Genomic DNA, 21144 nt, shown 5'->3' with positions numbered 1-21144 from the left:
TGGTCAAATGTCTTTGGTCTGTTGTAATGGCCAGGTATTTTTATCTGATTAATGTGGTATTTAGTTTCCTGACACAAGAACAAGCCAGTTGATCAGAATATATCATGGAGTATCAGAAATTGCTGTCTGTCTAGAGTCTAGATTGAAGTCAGATTTTGCCGTAAAAATAAAATGTAGTTGCTGCGTTTTGCCTTTGTAGGGCAGTATGGAGGCTTCCAAAATGGTTGGTAGGACATGGTATACACATCAAGAAGTGATTTCAATAATCACTAATAATTCTCAGTGGCGGGAGAAATATAACAAATATGGTGTAATGCAACATTGGAAAAAGGTTTTATGCTGATAAAGTTCATTTGTATCACTTTTGAACACTAGTCAATATCAGCCTCAATAGATCTCTTCCAACATCTATGGGGGTGCAGGGTAGAGCATTGCCCTCACAAACGTTCATGTTGCCCACCCAAATGATTATGCTTCAGCCATATTAAAATGTAAAAAATGCAGGATATTAGCTCAGAAACAGCCCCAAAAAATATCTGTACAATAAGAATGCTTGAAGGAGACTGAACGGGTTGAGCACAGAATGAGAATGACGCCAGATATGTTTTTCTCATAATGATTTAATCACACATACATGCAGTCAATCCAAAAAGGTGACATCATCATTAACCTTTAACCTCCCCTCCTCCTCCAATCAGAGCGCTGCGATTGTGGCCCAGTTCTCTATGGTTCCGTCCGAAATGGAACCCTATTCCCTATGTACAAAGTAGTGCCCTACATAGGAAATAGGATGCGATTTGGGACAGAACCCTAGGAATGATCCAGTACCTTTGTCCTTATCTGTAAATTAGAAATGGTTGAGTAACTATTACACAGTAATAAAAGTGGCTACGCTTTTCTTTAGAATCAATGCAAACAAATTAATTTGGTTGGTAAACACCATGGACAAATGGCTGTTTACTGTGCTTCTTGTTCTAGACTTTATTTAATATCCATTAAATCCATATCAGTAGAACCCTGGGCAGGTAAGGATAAGGTACGAAGCACTTCGAAGACCACGTTGCAAAGTGTTTACTGTTCTAAACGTCAGAAAGAGGAAAACGTGATAGACGCAAAGCATTGTCCTGTCATAGGTATAGCCTACCTACCTCTCCCAAACTAGCCTCTCCCAAACTAGCCTCTAATAACAGCAAATAGACCACTATGCCAATCACGTAAACAAAGTTGCATACATTTAAGTTACATTTATCAGACTTCTGAAAATGCTTTACACTTCCCCCTCATAAGTTCCCACAGGTATGAAGTGTTTTAAAAGGGAACCTAATGTTAGGTTTACATTAAAGGTGTATGTGGAGAAGAGTTCTGAAGTGCTATCAATTTGTGTGTATAATCCTCCCAAGACAACAAAAGTTCATTTCATAAAAACCATCACCTTGTCATGGCTAAAGACTATTAAAAAGATTCAACCCTGGTCACGCCTAACAATATATTGTTGATATACAGTATAATCATATTGGACTCACAAGATGTCGCTGGTTTGATTCATGCTGAGCTACAATCACAGCAATGTTTTTGCAAATGTTTCAGAATTTACACCAGGACATAAAATCAAGAGAAAACATTTGACTCTCATATATAAGGGGATTCGGGAAGACATTTAAAAAAATGCAAGAGAAGAAGTGTCAAATCTATCTGTATAGTCCTTGGCTCCTGACTAGATATTTGATGAATAACCCATATTCTTTAGGATAGGCTGAGTATGAAAGCCCACTATATAGGGAATAGGCTGGTATTTCACACAAAGCCTTAGTTTACCAGCAGACTAAACCAAACTATGTTCCCCACCTGCTCCAGGGTGACGTTTTCCCTAGGTACAGATCTAGGATCAGCTTCCCTTCCCCGAATCCTAACCTTTACCATCAGTGGGGGAAATATAAAACTGGATACCCTATTCTCTCCTTCCTAACCCAAGGCCCCGCTCATCTGACTGGCTGATCAGTGGCAAAGGTGGGCCAATCAAACACTGCCATCCCAACCAACCAATCCAGATCCAATTTACAGACAGATACAGTACAGCAATCCACAGAAATCTACCGATAAGTAGTAAGTAACTGTTAGCATTAGAGCTGACTCTATGGGTAGTAACTGTTAGCCGTAGAGCTGACTCAATGGGTAGTAACTGTTAGCATTAGAGCTGACTCCATGGGTAGTAACTGTTAGCATTAGAGCTGACTCTATGGGTAGTAACTGTTAGCATTAGAGCTAACTCTATGGGTAGTAACTGTTAGCATTAGAGCTGACTCTATGGGTAGTAACTGTTAGAATTAGAGCTGACTCCATGGGTAGTAACTGTTAGCATTAGAGCTGACTCTATGGGTAGTAACTGTTAGCATTAGAGCTGACTCTATGGGTAGTAACTGTTAGCATTAGAGCTGACTCTATGGGTAGTAACTGTTAGCATTAGAGCTGACTCTATGGGTAGTAACTGTTAGCATTAGAGCTGACTATATGGGTAGTAACTGTTAGCATTAGAGCTGACTCTATGGGTAGTAACTGTTAGCATTAGAGCTGACTCTATGGGTAGTAACTGTTAGCCATAGAGCTGACTCTATGGGTAGTAACTGTTAGCCTTAGAGCTGACTCTATGGGTAGTAACTGTTAGCATTAGAGCTGACTCTATGGGTAGTAACTGTTAGCCATAGAGCTGACTCTATGGGTAGTAACTGTTAGCCTTAGAGCTGACTCTATGGGTAGTAACTGTTAGCATTAGAGCTGACTCAATGGGTAGTAACTGTTAGCATTAGAGCTGACTCTATGGGTAGTAACTGTTAGCATTAGAGCTGACTCTATGGGTAGTAACTGTTAGCATTAGAGCTGACTCTATGGGTAGTAACTGTTAGCCATAGAGCTGACTCTATGGGTAGTAACTGTTAGCCTTAGAGCTGACTCTATGGGTAGTAACTGTTAGCATTAGAGCTGACTCTATGGGTAGTAACTGTTAGCCATAGAGCTGACTCTATGGGTAGTAACTGGTAGCATTAGAGATGACTCTATGGGTAGTAACTGTTAGCATTAGAGCTGACTCTATGGGTAGTAACTGTTAGCATTAGAGCTGACTCTATGGGTAGTAACTGTTAGCCATAGAGCTGACTCTATGGGTAGTAACCGTTAGCATTAGAGCTGACTCTATGGGTAGTAACTGTTAGCCATAGAGCTGACTCTATGGGTAGTAACCGTTAGCATTAGAGCTGACTCTATGGGTAGTAACCGTTAGCCTTAGAGCTGACTCTATGGGTAGTAACTGGTAGCATTAGAGATACAGATCATTTAAAAATATATATTTTTGGAAAAGTCTCATTCTCAATATAAGGCTCTGGGAAAAGTATTGATTCAAAGAAAATAGATGGATGGATCAAATATAGCAGTATCCAATAGCATAGTTGATTAACTTTGTTTAATCCACTTCACATGACAGGGAGGGCACCACATGGGAGCCCCTTGATAACAATAAGATACTAGAAACAGAAAATGAAAAACAGCAACCAGCCAATATCCTTGGTTTGTTTAGAGAGGAGGTCAGGGCAAAGGTGATGAATGGATCAGAAGACCTAGCTAGGACAGGACAAGCATGTGTGTGCCATCTATCTCAGTGGACCAGTAGTCTATGCATGTGCTCCTATGTGCAGATAGATAAATAACAACCCGGCATTTAAAACCGATAAAAACAGCACATTAAAATTGACTAAATAGGCTGTGATAAGGTATAGGTAGTGTCCCAAATATAACCATATTCCTTATATAGTGCACTACTTTTGACCAGAGCCCTATTGGTCCTGTTGAAAGAAAGTGTACTATATAAGGGAAAGGGTGTCGTTTGGGACGCAGACATGACAGCGCGCTCCTGATCGGACTCCTCTTTCCTTCATACGTTTCATGTAGCCACCTCACCCGCATGTCGCTTTATTTTCCTTACTCTAAAAAAACAATGGCCGCCACAGGTTTTCTGTCATGAAATAGATCCACACTGTAGTCCCACCTCTTGGCATTTCAAATCCAAACACCTCGTAAGGAAGCAGTGCCATGTTACACCTGTACGACAGGACAGTAGTGCTCGATGGCCATCTATTCGGTTCAGACCTTTTAACAAGCTTGTAAAATCTATTCAGAGAAAGAAGTGTTGTACAACCAGGAGGACAATAAGGAAATGTGTTGTACAAGAGATTAGTGAAATAACATCTGTGTTATCAATCATCTTTTTCTTTCTTCCCCCCCCCCCCCAGTCGCTTTTCATGTTTTCCTCTCACCTCTTCTGAAATCCTGGTTACAGTACATTCAACTTGGCACAGTGCAGACTAAACCTTAAGACACAGATGACAACAAACTGTGCAACGAAACAAAGCTACACATTCAAGTCACATGTCGTTCATAACACCAAGACTCTGTGGTTGGTGGATGTCGTGTTGTTTTGTATATTCAATTCATTTCTGTAGTTCATGTTTGTTTCAGAGAGAAGAAACATGAGGGTAGGTGGATCTGTACAGGCAATGAATATTTATATATTTATATTAAAACTCCTCCCTCACTCTAATATATACCCTGCAAGGAGCCAATGGCTGTAATGGGATGACAGGTTGTCAGGGTGATATCCTTCTGCTTCTTCTGTGATCACGCCCCATCCTGTCCTCAGCTGCTTCAGAGGCGAGAGGAGGAGAGGAACATGTCGTGGGGAGAAGAGAAAGAGAGGGGAGGTGGAGGAGAGATAGAGGGGGAGGTGAGAAGATAAGGTGGGAAGAGGGAAGATGGGGAGGAGAGGGAAGGTAGGAGAGGGAGAGAGGGCTATTAGTGGACTTTACCAAGAGATTATTAACACAAATTCATACTGGCATCTTCCTAGAGTGATGTACATGTGGTAATGTGATCAGCACGGGTTAGTAAAGAACAAGCATGACTCATATCACTACAGGATCCTTGCTATGTCCTCCTGAAAAGTCCAGGCCTTTCAACCACACAGCAGTTTTCTTCAAAGCTTTACTATTAGGAAATCCTTTCAAAAGCCTTCTAAACTCCCAAGCTCTGTGCAGCAGGTTAGCTGTCACTCACACAAGCCTCGCCCATTAAAAGGGTAGTTCACCTAAATTGCTAACTGACATATGTTTCCTCACCCGGTAAGGTGACCTCTGACCTGACCTCAGCAGTCTGTGGATAAGGTAAGACGTGCTTTGCTTTTGTTATGTGTTATGGCTATCATGCCGGCAGTGACCTGTCTGTCTCCTCTTTGTATCAGTTCCTGTCTCTACTCTAGACCCTGACCTTTGACCCGACCTCAGCGGTCTGAGACCAGACTCTCCCTCTGTTCCTCATATTCTACAGTATATTATCCTCATTGAGGCAGTGGTCTCAGTCACTCACTTCTGGTCTGGCTTCACGCCTCCTCCTCCCCTGATGGCCACGGTCTGGCTGTTCTGATAGAAACCCCCTGCGCTGCGGTTCACATTGGGGTGGGTGGGGGATGCCACTGGGGGCTGGCCAGGACGAATGGGTTTGGCTGTAGAGGGGGTGGAGGGAGGAACACAAGAGTTTAGGAACGGCATCCATTCATATACTGAATAACAATTTGTTTTAAAAGACGCACTGCATTATGGGAGGTGTGTGTGTGTCTCTCCTCACCGATCTGAGCGGAGTGGCCCCTCCTGGCCATGTTCTTGGCCCTGACGGCCTCTTTGATGCGGTCCACCTCCTGCTGGTAGCGTTTGCGGTCGCGTGCGGCGTTCTCTTTGGCCTCCTTCAGCGCCGACTCCAGGGCTTTGACCCGCTCAGCCGTAGCACGCAGACGCTTCTCCAGTTTAGGAAGCTCACAGCGCAGGTCTGCATTATCACGCACCAGCTGTGAAAAGGAAGGAGGGAGATCACAACAAGTTAGTGATCTCCAAAAGCACTAGAAGCGTAGCCTGACTGCCAGTCCGTTAGTGCTAGCAACTCCAGGCTATGGGGGGGTGGGGTGCTGATCTGGGACCAGGCTATGGGGGGGTGGGGTGTTGATCTGGGACCAGGTTACAAGAAGCGGTATGATTTCAGTGTATTTGGGTCTGTTTGTTGGGTTCATTGGCGAGTTGATTACATATCTGTTGTACAGTACGGAGTACATACCTGTTGTACAGTACAGAGTACATACCTGTTGTAGAGTACAGTACAGAGTACATACCTGTTGTACAGTACGGAGTACATACCTGTTGTACAGTTCAGAGTACATACCTGTTTGTACAGTACAGTACAGAGTACATACCTGTTGTACAGTACAGTACAGAGTACATACCTGTTGTACAGTACAGTACAGAGTACATACCTGTTTGTACAGTACAGAGTACATACCTGTTGTACAGTACAGAGTACATACCTGTTGTACAGTACAGTACAGAGTACATACCTGTTTGTACAGTACAGAGTACATACCTGTTTGTACAGTACAGAGTACATACCTGTTTGTACAGTACAGAGTACATACCTGTTTGTGAACCTTGGTAAGTTGCTCCAGGTTGTTCTCCAGAAAGGAGATCTTCTGTTTCTGAGCTGCGCTGCCTCCTGTGTCATCAGAGTCCATCTCAGCACTCTTCTTCACTCGGGTAGCCAGGTCCTGGACAAACAGCTTCCTCAGGTTGTGCAGGGTCTGGAGCTCCTTGGCCTGGGAAGGGGGACAAAGAGAGAGAAGAGGTTTAAAGCTATTTCTATGGGAGCGATCCGTTGTTGGATATATCAAAGGAAGCGATTGTCCATTAAAAAACACACAAACAGTCTTATCTTTTTACGTATGCAACTGGTCTGAAAATAGTTGATTTGAGTTGTGCTGTGGATGGACAAAAACGGACAATGTACAGTAGGTCATTTAGGATTTCATCCGTGTTCATGTGCCTGAGTGTGGCTGCAGTGGAAGGAGAAAGCAGGTGCAGTTATACACATCTACTCACCACAGTCTCCTCCAGTCCCTTCAGGTCCTGTCTGGCCTGCTCTCTCCTGTCCTGCATCACCCTGCACAACACAGCACACAGAGCCATTAGTCACAGCTTGACTATAGTGATATTGGACAGGTCACAGTGCTAAACAAAGCTAACCAGAAGTGACACTTCTATAGTAAGCATGTTAGGTGGGCCCTAGTGAACAACATCATAGTATATGGTGTGGCAGGTAGCCTAGTGGTTAGAGCGTTGGGTCAGTAACTGAAAGGTTGCTGGCTTGAATCCCCGAGCTGACAAGGTAAAAATGAACAAGGCAGTTAACACACTGTTCCCCGGTAAGCTGTCATTGAAAATAAGAATTTGTTCTTAACTGACTTGCCTAGTTAAATAAAGGTTAAATAAAACAGAATCAAATGTTCATACGCCACAGTACTTTAACGATCACATGCTGTCTGTAGGTGTAGGTAACGTACGTGAGCTCGTGCAGCTTCCGGCTCTTCTCCTGGTCAGTGGACTTGAGTTTGTCGTGTTCCACCCTGAGGCGCTCCTGTTCCAGCATGATCTTCTGGTTCAGACTGGAGGAGAACAACAACGAGGTGAGCCCAGCGTAGGACAACACCGTTATCTCCTTATGGCACCCTATTCCCTTTATAGTGCACTACTACCCTCACTATGGGCCCTGGTCAAATGTAATACACTGTAATGGGAATACGGTGGCATTTAGTACGTGACCATTACAGTTAACAGTAGACAGTAGACAGTGTGTGTCTCTGTGTGTGTGTGTGTGTCTCTGTGTGTCTGTGTGTGTGTGTGTGTGTGTCTCTGTGTGTCTGTGTGTGTGTCTGTGTGTCTGTGTGTGTGTCTGTGTGTCTGTGTGTCTGTGTGTGTGTGTGTGTGTGTGTGTGTCTGTGTGTCTGTGTGTCTGTGTGTCTGTGTGTCTGTGTGTCTGTGTGTGTGTGTGTGTGTGTCTGTGTCTCTTACTCCTGCAGTTCAGTCATGAGGTGTTCCTTCCTGTCCAGTTCATCTCTCAGGCTGCTGATCTGTTTCTGATGGGCCTCACGGTGACCAGCGATCTGCTGCTCCACAGCCTCCTGGGGATGCCACACACAGGTCAATAGGTCAACAATCATCTGGATAACTGAAACAACAACAGCTCCTGACGCCACGAAAGGCGGAAAGGAAAGTCAGACTGCTCCAAACTAATTTAAATACAATCGATGATACTTAGACATCCCGCGTCTCCCCTATATATATAGAAACCATAACATATGATCATAGTAGGCAGTTCTATAGTATGAACAGGGTGACATACCTTGACCTCATTAGCAGATTGGATCTCGTTCTCCTTCTCCATGGCTGTGACTTTCTCTGCAAAAACAAAAACATTTGACCTTTGTCACTAGATGGCACTATTTGTTGTGAATCCGTTTTAGAGACGTTCATAAGGAATGTATTCTATTATGTGTCATCGATGCATACAGAGCAGCAGGGTGTGTCTGTTACAGAGGCTGGGTGTGTCAGTTACAGAGCAGCAGGGTGTGTCAGTTACAGAGGCTGGGTGTGTCTGTTACAGAGCAGCAGGGTGTGTCAGTTAGAGGCTGGGTGTGTCTGTTACAGAGCAGCAGGGTGTGTCTGTTACAGAGGCTGGGTGTGTCTGTTACAGCAGCTGGGTGTGTCTGTTACAGAGCAGCAGGGTGTGTCAGTTAGAGGCTGGGTGTGTCTGTTAGAGAGGCAGGGTGTGTCTGTTACAGCAGCTGGGTGTGTCAGTTACAGAGCAGCAGGGTGTGTCAGTTAGAGGCTGGGTGTGTCTGTTAGAGAGGCAGGGTGTGTCTGTTACAGCAGCTGGGTGTGTCAGTTACAGAGCAGCAGGGTGTGTCAGTTAGAGGCTGGGTGTGTCAGTTAGAGAGGCAGGGTGTGTCTGTTACAGAGGCTGGGTGTGTCTGTTACAGCAGCTGGGTGTGTCAGTTACAGAGCAGCAGGGTGTGTCAGTTAGAGGCTGGGTGTGTCAGTTAGAGAGGCAGGGTGTGTCTGTTACAGAGGCTGGGTGTGTCTGTTACAGCAGCTGGGTGTGTCAGTTACAGAGCAGCAGGGTGTGTCAGTTAGAGGCTGGGTGTGTCTGTTAGAGAGGCAGGGTGTGTCTGTTACAGCAGCTGGGTGTGTCAGTTACAGAGCAGCAGGGTGTGTCAGTTACAGAGCAGCAGGGTGTGTCAGTTACAGAGGCTGGGTGTGTCTGTTACAGCAGCTGGGTGTGTCAGTTACAGAGCAGCAGGGTGTGTCAGTTAGAGGCTGGGTGTGTCTGTTAGAGGCTGGGTGTGTCTGTTAGAGGCTGGGTGTGTCTGTTAGAGGCCGGGTGTGTCTGTTACAGAGGCAGGGTGTGTCTGTTACAGAGCAGCAAGGTGTGTCTGTTACAGAGCAGCTGGGTGTGTCTGTTACAGAGCAGCTGGGTGTGTCAGTTAGAGGCTGGGGGTGGGGGGTGTGTTACAGCGGCTGGGGTTGTGTTACAGCGGCTGGGGGTGTGTTACAGCGGCTGGGGGTGTGTTACAGCGGCTGGGGGTGTGTTACAGCGGCTGGGGGTGTCTGTTACAGAGCAGCAGGGTGTGTTACAGAGGCTGGGTGTGTCTGTTACAGAGCGGCTGGGTGTGTCTGTTACAGAGGCTGGGTGTGTCTGTTACAGAGGCAGGGTGTGTCTGTTACAGAGGCTGGGTGTGTCTGTTACAGAGGCTGGGTGTGTCTGTTACAGAGGCTGGGTGTGTGTTACAGCAGCTGGTGGTGTGTTACAGCGGCTAGGGGTGTGTTACAGCAGATGGGGGTGTGTTACAGCAGATGGGGGTGTGTTACAGCAGCTGGGGGTGTGTTACAGCAGCTGGGGGTGTGTTACAGCAGCTGGGGGTGTGTTACAGCAGCTGGGGGTGTGTTACCCTGGGCACTGATCTTGACCAGTTCCTCATTCAGAGAGTCAACGTTCTCCTCCAGCTGTCTCTTCTTCTGCTCCACGTTCTGAAGGTACTCTGTCAGAGACTTGATTTTAGCCTCGTGCTGCAGGGGGAGATGGAGATTACTACAACATTACTACATGTCATTATTATGTTACTACATTACTATATTACCACATATTAGAACTATATTAATATATTATTACTACATTACTATATTATATTACTACATTACTATATTATATTACTATATTATATTACTACATTATATTATTATATTACTACATTATATTACTACATTATTGTATTATATTACTATATTATATTACTTACATTACTATATTATATTACTTACATTACTATTATTATATTACTACATTTTATTATATTACTACATTTGTCACACCCTGACCATAGTTTGCTTTGTATGTTTCTATGTGTTGGTTGGTCAGGGTGTGATCTGAGTGGGCATTCTATGTTACATGTCTAGTTTGTCTAGTTCTATGTTTGGCTTGATATGGTTCTCAATCAGAGGCAGGTGTTAGTCGTTGTCTCTGATTGGGAACCATATTTAGGTAGCCTGTTTGGTGTTGGGTTTTGTGGGTGATTGTTCCTGTCTCTGTGTTTGCACCAGATAGGACTGTTTTAGGTTTTCGCACATTTATTGTTTTGTTAGTTATTTCATGTATAGTTCCTTTATTAAAAAACATGAATAACCACCACGCTGCATTTTGGTCCGCCTCTCCTTCACCACAAGAAAACTGTTACAACATTACTATATTATATTACTACATTTCATTATATAATTATATTACTACATTTTATTATTATATTACTATATTTCATTATTATATTACTACATGACTACGGCAGGTAGCCTAGAGGTTAGAGCGTTGAGCCAGTAACCGAAAGGTTGCTGGATTGAATCACCGAGCTGACAAGGTAAAACTCTGTCGTTCTGCTCCTGAGAAAGGCAGTTAACCCACTGTTCCACGGGCGCCGAAGACATGGATGTCGATTAAGGCAGCCCCCCACACTTCTCAGATTCAGATGCATTCAGTTGCACAACTGACTAGGTATCCCCCTTTCCCTTTACTATATTACAGTATATTACCACTATACAGGGTCTTTATAGAGAAGGGGTCCAAGCAGATGCAGATAAATCTGTTGGATTCTTTTGGAGGTCTAACTGTCAATTTGTGAAACTAGCACAATATTGTTGGATTTCAAGAGGCAGTGGATGAGAAGTAACAGGATAATGATGGCGAGTAGCCACTGTTGTACCTGTGGTGCCTGAGAGTTGTTACACGACGCAACCTGCAACATAATTGCTTCTTGAATGCTCTGTGAACTATAAGCAACTCATCTTTTCAACTTGGTGCAAGCGGATGCTTTTGTCACATGATCCATTCGAAGGTTCGGACACAGATATATAAGGAGCCAGATAAACTCAGCAAAAAAAGAAACGTCCCTTTTTCAGGACCCTGTCTTACAAAGATAATTAGTAAAAATCCAAACAATTGTAAAGGGTTTAAACACTGTTTCCCATGCTTGTTCAATGAACCATAAACAATTAATGAACGTGCACCTGTGGAATGGTAGTTAACTTCTTTGGGGTACGGGGCAGTATTTTCATGTCCGATGAAAAGAGTGCCCAGAGTAAACTGCCTGCTACTCAGGCCCAGATGCTAGGATATGCATATTATTAGTAGATATGGATAGAAAACACTCTGAAGTTTCTAAAACTGTTTGAATGATGTCTGTGAGTAAAACAGAACTCATATGGCAGGCAAAAACCTGAGAAAAAAATCCAACCAGGAAGTGGGAAATCTGAGGTTTGTAGTTTTTCAACTCTTTGCCTATCCAAGATACAGTGGAAATTTGGTCCGACTGCACTTCCTAAGGCTTCCACAAGATGTCAACAGTCTTTAGAACCTAGTTTGAGGCTTCTACTGTGAAGGGGGAGAGAATAAGAGCTGATTGAGTAAGGTCTGCCAGAAGGATCTGCCAGAAGGCCATGTGCTCAGTCAGACGTGCGCCCGTGAGAGTTAGCTGCGTTCCCTTTCATTTCTAAAGACAAAGGAATTCTCCGGTTGAAACATTATTGAAGATTTATGATAAAAACATCCTAAAGATTGATTATATACATCGTTTGACATGTTTCTACGAACTGTAATAACTTTTTTGACTTTGTCTGGACCTAGTGCCTGCGCATTTGGATTACTGTACTAAACGCGAGAACAAAAATTAGGTATTTGGACATAAATGATGAACTTTATCGAACAAAACTAACATTTATTGTGGAACTGGGATTCCTGGAGTGCATTATGATGAAGATCAAAAGGTAAGTGAATATTTATAATGCTATTTCTGACTTTTATTGACTCCACAACATGGCGGGTACCTGTATGGCTTGTTTTGGTCTCTGAGCGCAGTACTCAGATTATTCCATGGTGTGCTTTCGCTGTAAAGCTTTTTTGAAATCTGACACAGCAGTTGCATTAAGGACAAGTATATCTTTAATTCCATGCATAACAGTTGTATTTTCATCAACATTTATGATGAGTATTTCTGTAAATTGACGTGGCCCTCTGCACTTTCACCGGATGTTTTGGAGGCAAAACATAACAACGCGCCAATGTAAACTGAGATTTTTGGATATAAATATGAACTTTATTGAACAAAACATACATGTATTGTGTAACATGAAGTCCTATGAGTGTCATCTGATGAAGATCATCAAAGGTTAGTGATTCATTTTATCTCTATTTCTGCTTTTTGTGACTCCTCTCTTTGCCTGGAAAAATGGCTGTGTTTTTTGTGACTAGGTACTGACCTAACATAATCGCATGGTGCGTGGATATGCCTTAGGCATGCTGCAAGGAGGGATGAGGACTGCAGATGTGGCCAGGGCAATAAATTGCAATGTCCATACTGTGAGACGCCTAAGACAGCGCTACAGGGAGACAGGACGGACAGCTGATCATCCTCGCAGTGGCAGACCACGTGTAACAACACCTGCACAGGATCGGTATATCCGAACATCACACCTGCGGACAGGTACAGAATGGCAACAACAACTGCCCGAGTTACACCAGGAACGCACAATCCCTCCATCAGTGCTCAGAATGTCCGCAATAGGCTGAGAGAGGCTGGACTGAGGGCTTGTAGGCCTGTTGTAAGGCAGGTCATCACCAGACATCAATGGCAACATCGTCACCTATGGGCACAAACCCACCGTCGCTGGACCAGACAGGACTGGCAAAAAGTGCTCTTCACTGACGAGTCGTGGTTTTGTCTCTCTCACCAGGGGTGATGATGGTCGGATTTGTGTTTATCGTTGAAGGAATGAGCATTACACCGAGGCCTGTACTCTGGAGCGGGATCGATTTGGAGGTAGAGGGTCCGTCATGGTCTGGGGCGGTGTGTCAGAGCATCATCGGACTGAGCTTGTTGTATTGCAGGCATCCCTCATGTGGTACCCTTCCTGCAGGCTAATCCTGACATGACCCTCCAGCATGACAATGCCACCAGCCATACTGCTCGTTCTGTGTGTGATTTCCTGCAAGACAGGAATGTCAGTGTTCTGCCATGGCCAGCGAAGAGCCCGGATCGCAATCCCATTGAGCATGTCTGGGACCTGTTGGTTTGGAGGGTGAGGGCTAGGGCTAGGGCCATTCCCCCCAGAAATGTCTGGGAACTTGCAGGTGCCTTGGTGGAAGAGTGGGGTAACATCTCACAGCAAGAACTAGCAAATCTGGTGCAGTCCATGAGGGGGAGATGCACTGCAGAACTTAATGCAGCTGGTGGCCACACCAGATACTGACTGTTACTTTTGATTCGAACCCCCCTTTGGTCAGGGACACATTATTCAATTTCTGTTAGTCACATGTCTGTGGAACTTGTTCAGTTCATGTTTCAGTTGTTGAATCTTGTTATGTTCATACAAATATTTACACATGTTAAGTTTGCTGAAAATAAACGCAGTTGACAGTGAGGACGTTTCTTTTTATGCTGAGTTTATTTTACCGCATGTATAATCTGAAACATCTGGCTGGAATTTCCCCTACCCACTAAATATGGTGATGAGAGGAAGCCCCAAGGCCAGCAGTGGGAGAGAGAAAACCGAGCCCACATTCTGCTGATTTTCTCATTGAATAAAATCCCGATCTCAATGCAGTTTTCTGTTCCCAAAACTACAATCATCATCATTCAGTTATGAACAGGGTGCACTAAGTTTTGTAGACGTGACCCTTTGCCAAAGTCTCCGTTTTTTATTTGTTTTAATAGGAGTGCAAGGGCGAATTGAGTTGTTGCACTGTCACACTTCACAGAGGTGTTAGAAAATATGCAAATACATGTTAGAACTCGCTAGCTCGTGCCTGGCTCTGCCCTCCTCTTTGCTGCCCATTGTGCTTCATTTGCTTCCATTGAAAACAACACAGATGAACTATCTTGGGTTAGTTATAAATATCTTTGGGTCAGAACTCAGTGCCCAGTTGCCATGTCAACAGTACAACTGCCAGTGCTGTGGGAACCGTGATGAAGGTGGACAGAAGAGAGATTTGCTAAACGGGAGCTGTATATATAAATATTGTCATCAAAGCTAGTAAAGGTTTATGTATATGGTTTGGCAGCCAGTAATTTCTGAAGTGAACTCAGGCCTCTCTCTAAACAGTGTCAACTGAAATTGTTCAACATGAACTGCGCCACTAGCTAGCTAGCTTAATTTGTTGCTAGCTTGGTTGCTAGCTAGATAGCTTAATTTGTTGCTAGCTTGGTTGCTAGCTAGCTAGCTTAGTTTGCTGCTAGCTTGGTTAGATGGTTGCTAGCTAGCTAGCTTGATAAAACAGTGCTGTCAATTTCATTTTGGCTCGCTAGCAAAATTGTACAGCCAGAATTTTGTCTAAATCGATCCTTATACAATAACTAAATGGTTGGATAAACAATTACATTTGTGAAAATCACAATTTAATGCAGCAGATGACATTGGGTGGGTTTAGAGTTCCCAAACCATGTGGAATGATATGACAAAACAAAAGCAGCTTCAATTTGATTGGCTGTTGCATGTCATTTTAGTTGCGTTTGAGTTGCTTCATGTATCAGCAAAGTTGCTTCAAATTCTGTCACTTACAACGGTAACAAAAAATGGTGTGAAAGTTGCGTGGTATAACTCCAGCCTAAGAATGTGTTGGACATTAACTACTGTATGATAAGTAGCAGGCTAACCTGTTGTATCCTCAGCTGACAGGCGGCCAGCTCCTGGTCGTTCTCGTCCATCTTCTGGTTGCTCTCTGACTGGGTGCTTTCCAGCTGTCTACAGCGTTTCACCATGGTCTTCACCTCCGACTTCATCTTACTGATGTACAGACGAGCCACCGTGAACTCCTCGTCTATCAGACCACTGCCCTCGTGTTGCTGTGGGAGGGGGAGGGAGGGAGAAAAGAGAGAGAGAGACAGAGGTAGAAAGAAAGAAGAGCAAGGTTATAATTTTATTCTGGTTTAGGGGAAACATATTACATATTTCCTTTAGATGCTTATAAAATAATACCCATCTTTTGGAATGTCATGTGGTGACGTGTCATTTCCTGTTTACCTTGATGTCGTTGCTGCCCACGGCGATGCCAATCTCTGCCAGGTCTTTGAGTAGTGATGACATCATCTCACTGGTCCTCTTCTTCTGGTGGTTGGTCATCTCCTTCACTTTCTGCAGCTCAGAGTCAATGGACGTCAGGACGTTCTGGAAACAGACAGAGAAAAACATTTTCATATTTTAATATAATATGGACAAAAATAGAGGTATGACTGACTTATACAGATAACAAAAAACAACATGCAGGTCTTAAAACGTATTACAATATGAATAGACAGCTTTCTTCATGAGGAGTGGACATTGTCTCACTGATTTCTGGTTGAGCTCTTCGCTGAGCATCTCAAAGTCCGTGGTCTTCTGCTCCACCTCCTGACTCTTCTGGTCGTAGTTAACAGCCAGCTCCTCCAGGGCCTGCAGCACCTCCTTCACCTACACCACAACAACATTAATAGTAACTTTAATAATAATAATAATAATAATAATAATTCATTTAAAAAAATAACTATAGTAATAATAACAATATTATTATCCTTCACCTCATCCTTGGAAGCCTCGTTCTCAGCCTGCAGGCGATTCAGCTCTGACTGCAGGTTGTCATGGTCGCGTCGCGATGACACCAGCAGCTACACAGACACACACCACACACACACACACACACACACACACACACACACACACACACACACACACAAATGAAAAGTCAGACCATGACATAGATAGAAAGGTCATTTAGCTAACATACAGTTTGATTACTTTGATTGAGGTTCAACAGTCTTTAACCAGAATTACAGTAACAACAAGATGACAACAGCCCAATCAGCACTCACCTCCTCCTGGTCCAACATCTGCTGCTTGAGCTTCTCAGCCAGCTGGCTCTGCTGGTTTATCTCATCATCCTGGACACACAGAGAGAGAAGACAGCAGAGAGAGAGAGGACAGCAGAGAGAGAGAGGACAGCAGAGAGAGAGAGGACAGCAGAGAGAGAGAGGACAGCAGAGAGAGAGAGGACAGCAGAGAGAGAGAGGACAACAGGGAGAGAGAGGACAGCAGGGAGAGAGAGAGGACAGGCTTAGCATCATCATCATTCAAACACACAGACAAACACATGCTCCAACATGGGGCGTCTCCCATGGACAGTAAACTACACTACATGACCAAAAGTATGTGGACACCTGCTCGTTGGAACATCTCATTCCAAAATCTTGGGCATTAATATGAAGTTGGTTCCCCCTTTTCTGCTATAACAGCCTCCACTCTTCTAGGAAGACTTTCCACTAGATGTTGGAACATTGCTCTGGGACTTGCTTAGGCCTTGCTCGCATTCGTTCCAATTCCAATTCATCCCAAAGGTGTTCGATGGGGTTGAGGTCAGGGCTCTGTGCAGGCCAGTCAAGTTCTTCCACACTGAACTGGACAGTCAATTTCTGTATGTACCTCGCTTTGTGCACGGAGGCATTGTCATGCTGAAACAGGAAAGGGCCTTCCCCAAACTGTTGCCACAAAGTTGGAGGTCCTATATCCCCCGTTGGACTGCAAGATGGTGAAGCGTGATTCATCACCCCAGAGAACACGTTTCTACTGCTCCAGAGTCCAATGGCAGTGAGCTTTACACCCCTCCAGCCGAAGCTTGGCATTACACATGGTTACCTTAGGCTTGTGTGCGGCTGCTTAGCCCCAGCGAACAGTTCTTGTGCCGACGTTGCTTCCAGAGGCAGTTTGGAACTCGGTAGTGAGTGTTGCAACTGAGGACAGCACTCGGCGGTCCCGTTCTGTGAGCTTGTGTGGACTACCACTTACAGTTGACCGAATGTTTGTCTGTGGAGATTGCATGGCTGTGTACTCGATTTTATACACCTGTCAGCAACGGGTGTGGCTGAAATGGATGAATCCACCAATTTGAAGGGGAGTACAAATAGTGTATTTTGATGGATTGTTGTTCAACAACACACCTGCATCATGTCCAGTTGGCTCGTCCTAATATTTATATATTTAGTTAATTCCATTATTTTACTTTTAGGTTTGTGTGTATTGTTGTGAATATTTTGATATTACTGCACTGTAGGAGCTACGAACACAAGCATTTCACTACACCCGCAATAACATCTGCTAAACATGTGTATGAGACCCGTGTGAGTGTCTTACTCAGCTCTTTCCCTTCAACTCATTAGTTGAGTCCTAAATGGCACCCTATTCCCTATTGGGTCCTGTTTAAAGGTAGTACACAATATAGGGAATAGGGTGCAATTTATGACGTAGACATTGGCTGTTGCTACCTCCTGCTGGATGCTCTGTGGCCGGTCTCTCTCACCTTATCATCCAGCTGCTTGTAAAGCTTGGCCAGCTCCCCCTCACACTTGTCCTTCTCAACACGCACAAACACCCACGCGCACACACACACACATACCTGCGCTCTGTGGCCGGTCTCTCTCACCTGATCGTCCAGGTGCTTGCAGAGCTTGGTCAGCTCCCCCTCACACTTGTCCTTCTCAACACGCACAAACACCTACGCACACACACACACACACATGCGCTCTGTGGCCGGCCTCTCTCACCTTATCATCCAGCTGCTTGTAAAGCTTCGCCAGCTCCCCCTCACACTTGTCCTTCTCTGCGTCGGTCAGACGGAGCTGGGGCATGTTGGGGGTAGAGGCAGGCTTGTCGTTGGGCACATTGTCCAGGGCCAGGACCTCAGCCTGGGCCTTCTCCTTGTCAAACTGCTCGTCCACAGGCACACTCTCACCTGCAGGGGGCAGCGTGACAGTCACACAGAGAGGTCAGACACACCCTGCAGGCCAATCCGACACACAGCTGTACATTTCAATGAAACATGGTGAAGCTACAAAATTGCCCTCGATAGAAGCATGTGTTTCAGACATAAGGAAGTGGATGGCTGCAAACGTTCTACTTTTAAACTCGGACAAAACAGAGATGCTTGTTCTAGGTCCCAAGAAACAAAGAGATCTTTTGTTGAATCTGACAATTAATCTTAATGGTTGTACAGTCGTCTCAAATAAAACTGTGAAGGACCTCTGCGTTACTCTGGACCCTGATCTCTCTTTTGAAGAACATATCAAGACCATTTCAAGGACAGCTTTTTTCCATCTACGTAACATTGCAAAAATCAGAAACTTTTTGTCCAAAAATGATGCAGAAAAATGTATCCATGCTTTTGTTATTTCTAGTTTAGACTACTGCAATGCTCTACTTTCTGGCTACCCAGATAAAGCACTAAATAAACTTCAGTTAGTGCTAAATACGGCTGCTAGAATCCTGACTAGAACCAAAAAATGGATCATATTACTCCAGTGCTAGCCTCCCTACACTGGCTTCCTCAAGGCAAGGGCTGATTTCAAGGTTTTACTGCTAACCTACAAAGCATTACATGGGATTGCTCCTACCTATCTCTCTGATTTGGTCCTGCCGTACATACCTACACATCCGCTACGGTCACAAGACACAGGCCTCCTAATTGTCCCTAGAATTTCTAAGCAAACAGCTGGAGGCAGGGCTTTCTCCTATAGAGCTCTATTTTTATGGAATGGTCTGCCTACCCATGTGATAGACGCAAACTCGGTCTCAACCTTTAAGTCTTTACTGAAGACTCATCTCTTCAGTGGGTCATATGATTGAGTGTAGTCTGGTCCAGGAGTGTGAAGGTGAACGGAAAGGCTCTGGAGCAACGAACCGCCCTTGCTGTCTCTGCCTGGCCGGTGTCCCTCTTTCCACTGGGATTCTCTGCCTCTAACCCTATTACAGGGGCTGAGTCACTGGCTTACTGGGGCTCTTTCATGCCGTCCCTTGGAGGGGTGAGTCACTTGAGTGGGTTGAGTCACTGATGTGATCTTCCTGTCTGGGTTGGCGCCCCCCCTTGGGTTGTGCCGTGGCAGAGATCTTTGTGGGCTATACTCGGCCTTGTCTCAGGATGGTAAGTTGGTGGTTGAAGATATCCCTCTAGTGGTGTGGGGGCTGTGCTTTGGCAAAGTGGGTGGGGTTATATCCTTCCTGTTTGGCCCTGTCCGGGGGTATCAGCGGATGGGGCCACAGTGTCTCCTGACCTCTCCTGTCTCAGCCTCCAGTATTTATGCTGCAGTAGTTTATGTGTCGGGGGGCTAGGGTCAGTTTGTTATATCTGGAGTACTTCTCCTGTCTTATCCGGTGTCCTGTGTGAATTTAAGTATGCTCTCTCTAATTCTCTCTTTCTTTCTTTCTTTCTCTCTCTCGGAGGACCTGAGCCCTAGGACCATGCCTCAGGACTACCTGGCATGATGACTCCTTGATGTCCCCAGTCCACCTGGCCGTGCTGCATCTCCAGTTTCAACTGTTCTGCCTGTGATTATTATTATTTGACCATGCTGGTCATTTATGAACATTTGAACATCTTGGCCATATTCTGTTATAATCTCCACCCGGCACAGCCAGAAGAGGACTGGCTACCCCACATAGCCTGGTTCCTCTCTAGATTTCTTCCTAGGTTTTGGCCTTTCTAGGGAGTTTTTCCTAGCCACCGTGCTTCTACACCTGCATTGCTTGCTGTTTGGGGTTTTAGGCTGGGTTTCTGTACAGCACTTTCAGCTGATGTACAAAGGGCTATATAAATACATTTGATTTGATTTGATTTATCTTCTCATCGCCATAATGCTCTCATCTGAGCTGAGTGTCTGGCTTCAATCACCCCCCCCCCCCCCCCCCAACAAATTCATTCATCACATAATTACTCAAATGTCCCTCTCTCAAGAAAATGACACAAACACAAATCAGGGAGGTAGTAGTATCTGTACTTCTTCAATAAGAAACACTTATTTTCATATTCTATTGCAAACCATTTGAAATGTTTTGCTCCGTTGTGCCTTAATGAACACGACCTTGCTGTACTCCTACGTCTGTACAGTAAAGATGAGGACCTAGCCAGCTGATAACTTTGGGCCTCTCCTCCTCACCGTTCCTCCAGCGGTTGAGCTCATTCTCCAGCCAGGTGATGGTGTTCCTCAGGGCCTTGCCCTTCTCCTTCTCCCTCTCGTACTTCTTCTTCCACTGTTCTGCCGTCAGCTCCACGTTCACACACACGGTGTTCTTAATGGTCTTCGCTCTGGAAACACCACAAACAGGACTAAACCGTCACACCCTATTTTAAATCAACATCCCTGAATAGCTCACTAAACAGTGATTGTAGTGACTCATTGTGAATTGTTGATGGGTTTTATTTTGAAAACGTGACTGTTGCCATGCATACTTGTGGGATTGTATTAACAGCGGACTACTACAAATATATTTTGGAGTGAACGATGCCTTTAGGAGTTAGTGAGTGAGCTCACCTCTGTCCAAACATGAGGGTGGACTTGGTCTCTGACTCATTGTAGGCAGAGGGAGAGGCACAGATAACAATGGTGGTCCTACAGTTCCCCCCCAGAGAGTCCTGAAGGATTCTGGTCATTTTACTGTCTCTGTACGGGATATAACCCTGAAACAAAACAACATTCACTAAGAGAAACAACAATCGAATTCCCATTCAAGTTGTTACATTCTGAGCAAAGAAGAAACGAAACAAACAAATCTATGATTGAAACAAAAGGAGTGGAATTATACAACTGTGAATCAGCTAGGACCAAAACCTGGCCTTTAGGAACGTATATTTAAATCTCTAAAATAATGACGGATACTGTTGATGTGA

At 44.6% G+C, this 21144-nt stretch overlaps 1 protein-coding gene across 2 annotated transcripts in view; it reads right to left on the bottom strand.

Annotated features, from left to right (window-relative positions):
- Positions 1-602: 602 nt before the first annotated feature.
- The window catches only part of LOC139387474 (kinesin-1 heavy chain-like), a 41533-nt gene continuing 20991 nt past the window's right edge, over positions 603-21144 (bottom strand). The window contains exons 9-26 of one of the 2 annotated variants that reach the window (XM_071133710.1): positions 20789-20934; positions 20414-20562; positions 18029-18216; positions 16304-16372; positions 16013-16099; positions 15786-15905; positions 15480-15623; positions 15113-15301; positions 9869-9986; positions 8263-8318; positions 7932-8041; positions 7424-7525; positions 6963-7023; positions 6503-6679; positions 5668-5884; positions 5410-5545; positions 3269-4687; positions 603-3131 (exon numbers count right to left, since the gene is read on the bottom strand). In XM_071133710.1, the coding sequence (XP_070989811.1) occupies positions 4684-4687; positions 5410-5545; positions 5668-5884; positions 6503-6679; positions 6963-7023; positions 7424-7525; positions 7932-8041; positions 8263-8318; positions 9869-9986; positions 15113-15301; positions 15480-15623; positions 15786-15905; positions 16013-16099; positions 16304-16372; positions 18029-18216; positions 20414-20562; positions 20789-20934 (2073 nt within the window). In that variant the 3' untranslated portion in view covers positions 603-3131; positions 3269-4683. Of the gene's footprint in view, positions 3132-3268; positions 4691-5409; positions 5546-5667; positions 5885-6502; positions 6680-6962; positions 7024-7423; positions 7526-7931; positions 8042-8262; positions 8319-9868; positions 9987-15112; positions 15302-15479; positions 15624-15785; positions 15906-16012; positions 16100-16303; positions 16373-18028; positions 18217-20413; positions 20563-20788; positions 20935-21144 lie in introns of both variants that reach the window. The other variant, XM_071133709.1, reaches the window with a different exon arrangement.

This window comes from Oncorhynchus clarkii, chromosome 28, assembly GCF_045791955.1.
Source record: "Oncorhynchus clarkii lewisi isolate Uvic-CL-2024 chromosome 28, UVic_Ocla_1.0, whole genome shotgun sequence".
In the NCBI taxonomy this organism is placed as follows: Eukaryota; Metazoa; Chordata; class Actinopteri; order Salmoniformes; family Salmonidae; genus Oncorhynchus; species Oncorhynchus clarkii.
The sequence above is the reverse complement of the archived record's forward strand: the minus strand, read 5'-3'. Positions and strand labels throughout refer to the sequence as shown.